At 35.0% G+C, this 7,735-nt stretch overlaps 1 protein-coding gene across 1 annotated transcript; it reads left to right on the top strand.

Annotated features, from left to right (window-relative positions):
* The first annotated feature begins 731 nt into the window (after positions 1-731).
* On the top strand, positions 732-7,210 carry LOC129731656 (dynein light chain Tctex-type). The gene is made up of 3 exons (XM_055691819.1): positions 732-955; positions 5,953-6,118; positions 6,229-7,210. Exons 1-3 carry the CDS (start codon positions 935-937, stop codon positions 6,375-6,377), a joined length of 336 nt encoding a protein of 111 aa, XP_055547794.1. The 5' UTR covers positions 732-934; the 3' UTR covers positions 6,378-7,210.
* The last annotated feature ends 525 nt before the right edge of the window (positions 7,211-7,735 follow it).

Raw genomic sequence — 7,735 nt, 5'->3', positions numbered from 1 at the left:
CCTACGCACACTAATGAACATGTAAACTCATGTAAAGTTGCATTTGTTTCCTCCAACCTGTAAATCATCGCATCTCGTTGCTCCGACTTTTTATCACTTTTTACTATTTTTGGTCGATAATGTTCAGCAGCTTCCCCCGATTCATGATCACGAATGAAAAATTCATTCAGAAACGAGTTTAGAACTTATAATAAGTATTCAACTGAATGTTTGTCCAGCTGCCGAAAACATAGCATAGCAAACAAAAAGGCGATTTGTAAATACTTTCCTCAACTAGGTGCACTAATACATTCGTACGTAAAAAGGTCTATTCACCGATTTTCGATTTTTTTATATCATCTGAAAGAGTAATTTTCTGTGCAAAACGTGATTTTTCAAAACTTTATATAATTTTCTTTCGTATTTTAAATGAAAAATCGAAATTCGCTCTAAATCGCTACAATTACAGTTGGTATATGGGCGAACTGTCATTGAAGCGATTTCGAGCTGTTTTAAATCATGATTTAAAAAGCAAAACACAACGAAAGAAAAAAATTTTAATCACGTTCTACTTAGAAAATGCAGATCTTTCAGATGATTTAAAAAACTAATATAGCTAAACAACCCAACTCGGATCGCATATCGCTTAAAATTGCGTTCACAAGTGTGCATATTGCTTAATAAGTATCCCTCGGTGTTTTGAGCCACGCCGCCCCTGGCTTTTAGTCCGTTACTTTGACAACAGCTGTCACTCACTGCCGCAGTGCGATGTTTTGAGAAATGTCGAACATTTTTTCGCAGACTTTTTCGTGATTAGATGTTTGGGTTAAACAGAAATTTCTAGTTTGTGCCGAAGAATTTTCTTTGATTGGCCATAACGAGAATTACGAGAAATATACTACATAGCCTTTGACGGATCGTGAGTTCTCGAAAATATATAATCATAGTCAAAATAATGGATGATAGCAGGGAAGAGGTAAGTGTAAAGTTTTTCTGCATTTCCGATTGACCGTCAGTGATTGCCTAGGTGACGTTAGTATTTTTTTTATTTGCTACGGTTATGGTTCTATTGTCTTTAATCCACTTGTTCGTGTGGGGGTGCCAATTCATAGAGCTTGCGTCATTTTTATCTATCCAACTAAATCCGGATTTTTGTTGGATTATGGTAATGGCGACGAGGTCATGAATTCACAAGTCATCACTTATTGTGAGAGTTTTGAGAGCGTTGCGGGCTGCGCTACTTGTGCACATATTTTCAACCAGTAGAACGATTAACGAATGTAAACATTGCTTTTCTTTAATGCGTCGCACACAACGCTGAAGATATGGGGTTTTCAGAGTAAATTAAAAAAAAATCTCTTCCAGATTGGTTTTATCCATATTTTGAACGAGTTGACAAAAGAACGAAATCTTTTTAGATGTTAGACAAACTATTTTGCTAATTCAATCATACAAAATAGTTCCGAAAATCAATAGTAAACATTCTAGACCATTGTTCGACAATTATACTACCGTTGCTTATGTGTATAGTCGACGTAACCAACTAACACAGCGTTCTTTCTTGTGGGTTTAATGCGTTTTGGTTATTGTAACCCAAATCATCAGTTCATTTGATTATTCTAATAAACTAACTTCCAATTTCGTAAAAGTGGACCTTCAAATGGAGCTTTGTCGGTTATATTTGTGCTAACTGAATCAGAAAACCGCTGCGCCAGTTTAAGGAAATAAACATTCATTTTCTTGCAAATTGTTCGCTTAGCGCTAGCGTAAAAATCAAGCTACTCTTTCCTAATCAGGGGTGCATCATATACAGATTTATCAGCAAAATATAGATTTTAAAACATTTGTTTCATATCTGTATACACAGATTGCAGATTTTTGCAAAACCATACAGATTCGTACTGATTTACCACAAAATCTGCAGATTTCATACATATTCCTATACTAAAAATCTGCAAAAGATATTTTGGAATTCAAAGTGCAGATCGAAATGTGATTTAAATCTTTGCCCGTAATTTTGCAGATTGACGTAAGCGCCAAAGTCAGTTAAAGTCGATTTGTGTTTTTCTCGATTAAATGAAAGAACGGTCTTTGTTACCCTTTTTAGAACATAAGTGTTTTTTTTAAATAATATTAAATATAGACATTTCACCGACTATTTTTTCCTTGGATAATATATAAAATAATACGTTTTTTAAACAACTTTATGTTGTATGGAGTGACGCTATTCTTTCAACCAAATGGCAGATACGCCAAGCCAAAATGCATGAGTCTCGTGCTTGAATGCATGCCAAGAGAATCGGAATATTATTTGAGAAGAGGTACAACATTTAGATGTCATAGATCAACTCCTGAATAGTTATTTGATTAGAGTTAATATATGCATTAATTCCGCGGAGCAACATATTTTATTTAGATGTCATAAAGCGACTCCTGAATAGTTATTATTGTGGCTGGAGGATTAGGGCCATTTTTTTCCTCTGTGTGGACTCATCACTGCGACCAGAGACATTTGATCTATTGTGATATTGCCCAGGTGTTTTCTGTATCCCGCACTTCATATTACTGGCAGTAGGGATGGGCAATACTTGTATCGATACCAACGGTATACTTTGAAACGATACCGATACCACCGATGCCTTTTATTGGGAATAGGCGATACCAGTATCGATATCAACGGTATCGATACTACGGCCAAAAGCATCGAGTATTTCGGCATCGATACTTTCTATACCGATACCACGATACTTGGTGCAAAAGTATTCGAGTACTCAGGTATCGATACTTCAGACAGTATCGCCCATCCCTAATTGGCAGTATCACCATTGAAGTGAATGATACGCTTTTTCATTTTTTTTATCCGTGCTTGTGTGTGAGAGTTTACCCTTTCGTTTCAAGCTTACTGCTCTACTATACCGAGCCTCTTTCTATCCTACCAATATCGCCAAATTACAATTTCCTGAACTGAGGCTACACCTAACGTTCCTCTCTGGCCAGATTTATTATAAGAAGAACTTATTTTGTCAAGAGGAAGGAGTCTTATCGAAACCTCGTTCCTCCTACCAACACCGCGTCACAATCACAATTCCCTGAAGAGGCACTCAATGCTTCACCTCTGGTCAGTTTTATTATGAGTAGGACTTATATTTTTGTCAAGAGGAAGGAGTCTTATCTAGCCAAGACCGCGCCATAATTACAATTCCCTGAAGAGAACTATTATACGTTACTCAGAACAGTTTCATTATAAGAGGGACTTTTTTTGTTAGGATTAAAGTCAGCAAGGGTACTATAGAATTCAGTTTGAAGGAGAGGTAATGTAGTGGAGAGCCTGAGAATAAAACCATGTTAAAAGTCCTTTTGACAACCAATGCACAGTGGGGCGACTCCATACGAAGGCTGGCCAAGCTAAAAAAGTGTCGATAAATGCGACAAAAACTTGTCATTTACATAATTTTGGGGCGCTGAACATAAATTTGGCATCAATTTTTTATTTGGGGCCGTCCATAAAGCACGAAATTCAATTTTTAATATTTTTTGGCACTTTTTTTTCTTTTTTATAGAATTATATGATCTTTGACCACAAGTAGTGCCACCGGGCGTCCTCCCCATTTAAAAAATCACGCAATTTATAGACGACCCCTCGAACTAAACAAATGTTGCCTTAATATATATATTTTTTAATAATCTAAAACAACATAAATAATACAAACTAATTACAAATTGAAAAAATCATCATCAGTATCATCATCTTCTGCTGTGATCGCTCAAATCTCGTGTTGAATTGTTTCCAGAAAATTTGAAGTTCATTATACTTATCAGCAGAAAAAATGTCTTTCGCTGCAATTTTCATTTCTTCTAGTAGTTTTCGATGTTTCATTGTTTCATATATATGTTATCTTCCTAATGCGGTTTCTATGGTTGAAAGAGGACATTTAAATACATGTATAACACCATGAATTGACAACTTACAAGAAATTAAATTAGGTGATGCCGCTGAAGTTGAAGGCTCCATAATAAAATTCAACGAATTTATGAATTTGAAAACCAAGACACTGGAATGACACAACGTTCTAAATGAATACGAAAAGATGCGGAGGGCGACGACTGTTCTTTGTTTTTTTTTTTTTTTCTCATAAAGCAAAATGTGTGCTTTACTTTTGTATGCAAACGAGTGCGAAGCAAAAGCAATCTTCTAACGAGCTATTGTTAGCCGGAGTTTGATGGTATGAATTTGCTGCTAGTATTTGACACTCCAATCAATTTAGCGAATTTCATGATCATAAATTGAAAAGGGCTGAATGTTTTTAATATTGTTTTAAATTTGCAAAAAGTGATAAAATTTGACATAATTAAAATTTCATAAAAATTTGTTTACTGTTTTTTTATTTTACACTTTTTTTATAACTTTTCATTGATAAATTTTGTGATTTTTACCCAAATTTATATTTTATCCTTACGGATTGAGTACGATAACATAAATCTTCAATAACGGGGTATCATGGTTATGATTAAAATTAATCCTGGATGAAATATCAACTTTAAAAATAAAAACTAAAAAAATCTGCTATCACTTTCTTTACTAAAGTGGCAATTTGCGCAGTTTTGCGCAGCAGCGGACAGTATGCATTTGAAAGCTTACGTTTTTACCTAAATTTTGAATGTAGTCAAAACCGTGGCAAACTGCGGCAACTAAACTTTTAAGCTACTTTTCTACAAAAAATCACGTTTTTTAAAATTTTTTTTAGTGTCAGGCCTACTATGACCAAATTTTACAATATCTAATGGAAAGGGTTTGTTTTGCACAATATTTACAACAACTTTTCCTTTGACGTCAAAAAAATCCAGGCTATCATTGAAGCTACAGAGCGTTTCAAAGTAATGCACTTTTTTCAAAATAATGTCAAAAAACGTCAGTTCGCCAAGCTTTGAAAAGTCATAAAAAATTCAGATTTTATGATATTGCGCCCAAATTTTGGATTTAGACACTTAAATGTTATAGCAATAAAGAAAAAATATTATAAAACAGCTAACGAAAAAAATTTTTTTTTGGCTGATGGCCAGAGCGATTCCCCACTGTGCAATGGCCTGATTCTACTAAGATTCGAACCCACGAACACACGCTTATCAAAGCGGACTCTGTAACCTTGCGGCTACGAAGCTCCCTTAGGATTAGGGCCATATAATCTAGATCCAGAAATGAAATATGTATTATGAAGATTTCAGCGCTATATGCAACAACACATAGAAAAATGAATTACATCAAATTCCACGATGAAACATGATCCGATTATCACACCTTTCGAAGAAAATTGATCAAACATTTGGCTCCTAGCCGCCTTTTCTCACTTGAAACATGTTACTTTTTCGTTATTCAGCTGGATGTCTATCTGTCGTTTGCATGCACGAAGGTAATAAAATAGCTGCAGTCGCTCTTCATGGGAACGTAACTATTCCTACAATAAAGTGTAATTTTGTCTGGTTGCAACTTTACCAATGTTTCGAATGTACAAAATGGTTTCATTCATTTGTATATTTATTAGTAGATAGTTGAACTTGAAATGCTTGACGTCTAAATCTACTGTCAAAAATGAAGATATAACCTGGTGTGAATATATTCACTTTGGAATGACCTGAATTTATCGCGTGCCTGGAATCGAGTTGAGCTTGCTTTCTATATCTATGTATTCGCTTAGTCCTTTGTTCCCCTCGTCGTGGTGTAACGCGGAAATATTATGAGTGAAAATTTATGCTACGGCAACACAGCTGTTGAGGCGCTTGGAAGGAATTCGTGCGAAGTGTCTCGTGATAGTGGTTCACGTGGGTCAACTATGTATGGCAGTATTGGTGGTATCTGATCCTTTCAGAGGACTTAGTTTCGTGCTGGCAGACAATCGAAACGGATTTATATATTCCGTCCCTTGTAGTTTTGTAGAAAATAGTACCTAATACCTTGCCATGTTAATTCTTTACCAGCATCAATTCGTGGTGGACGATGTGAGCAAGATCATCAAGGAAGCCATTGAAACAACCATTGGAGGCAATGCTTACCAGCACGATAAGGTGAATAACTGGACTGGTTCGGTTGTGGAAACTTGTCTTAGTGTGCTAACCAAACTTCAGAAACCTTACAAATACATAGGTAAGTTGAAATTTAAAAATCGTTCCTTGTCTAATTAACAGAAATTAGACTTTACATTCTGATATATGTTTTAGCTTTAGAATTAGCGCTACAGTTTACTTTTTTTCCAGTCACCTGTATGATCATGCAGAAGAACGGAGCAGGACTGCATACGGCCAGCTCATGTTTCTGGAATAACGAGACGGACGGTTCGTGCACTGTCCGCTGGGAAAACAAAACGATGTATTGTATTGTATCGGTGTTTGGGTTATCCATATAAGTTTACTATCACTGTTCTAATTGCAAATGCATGTCGCTGTGGAATTTTCGCAACTGAAACAAACAAAAACTTGACGACATTACAAGCGGCATAAGAACGAGCCATCGTTCGCAATTGATCATTACCGTTTCACTCTTTCGGATAATGCCGTATATTCCAACACCGAAGTAATAGATTCCAACATTGTAATTCTTAATAGTCTATATAAATAATCTAATCTATTTTCTCACTTTTATCTGTTTTTTTTTGTATCATTGAAGCAAGTAATTATGCAAGGTTTTACCATTTTTTCTAATGAAATTACCAGTTATAGTAATCTGTTTTCAACCTTTGGCGAACCAATGTTTTTGGAACATAACTATTGTTATTTATCATTAAATATATCTTGTAACAATATTCGAAAGCTATAGCTTTCGTATAAAATAAACAGATTCTCGCACAGGAATGTGAAATGGTTTGTTGATTGAAAATGAAAACAGTTATTTTTAATAAGTCATCGCTATTTATACTTTTAATTAAACTAAACTAACAAAAACGCTGTTACGATATGTATATATCTGATAGGACATGTCTAAAAATGAGTGTCGGAAACATTGGGCCTTCGATGTGTACGTGAGAAGTTATAAACGCTGGTGAATAATCAACATTGAAATGAACGAATGCGTATTGAAGAAGATTTTGAGGTGATGTACTGTTACTGCATTGTACTTTTGATAGTTCCACTATTGTTTAAACAAAACAAAAAATCTTCTTGGGTACAGCACATATGCGCGAAACGAAATATGAGTCAGTGTCACAAAATAAAGCATAGACGGTAGAGTTATTTGAATAAATTCGTGGTTTTTATTCGCTTCGAAAAAGATCTTTTATATGCTGTATACACAGATCCGACTGCACTGCCTATAATCGCATACCAGTCCCATATGAATTTTCATCGTTTTTGAGTAAAGTATCAGATTCCATCTATTTCTCGCTCTACTATCGATTAGGGAAACAAAAAAGTATGTTTTATTTGAAAAAGGTCAGAAAAAAATGTGAGGCCAAATTGTCCCGTCTTGAAAATAATCGCATATCAGTCCCACCAAATGTTTTTCCTGAGTATGCCCATATTTTTTTCTACAATCCATATAATAAATGTTGTTTTTCAAGCTTTTAACTGTTAAAAAATTATCAATTAATCAATGATTGCAAGGTTATTTCAAATAAATTCCACACACAAGATAATTTTAAGTAGACACTGAAACTGCAACTTTTTCTGAAGGTTCGTTCCCGAAAGGTTATTGGTTTCGTCAATCAGAGGGATAATAGCCTTGAGCAATGCTGTTTTCTGCGAGGGATTAAATTCCTGTGGATGATCT

Source organism: Wyeomyia smithii, chromosome 3 (genome assembly GCF_029784165.1).
Source record: "Wyeomyia smithii strain HCP4-BCI-WySm-NY-G18 chromosome 3, ASM2978416v1, whole genome shotgun sequence".
NCBI classification, from domain to species: domain Eukaryota; kingdom Metazoa; phylum Arthropoda; class Insecta; order Diptera; family Culicidae; genus Wyeomyia; species Wyeomyia smithii.
This window is presented reverse-complemented; position numbering and strand designations above follow the sequence as displayed.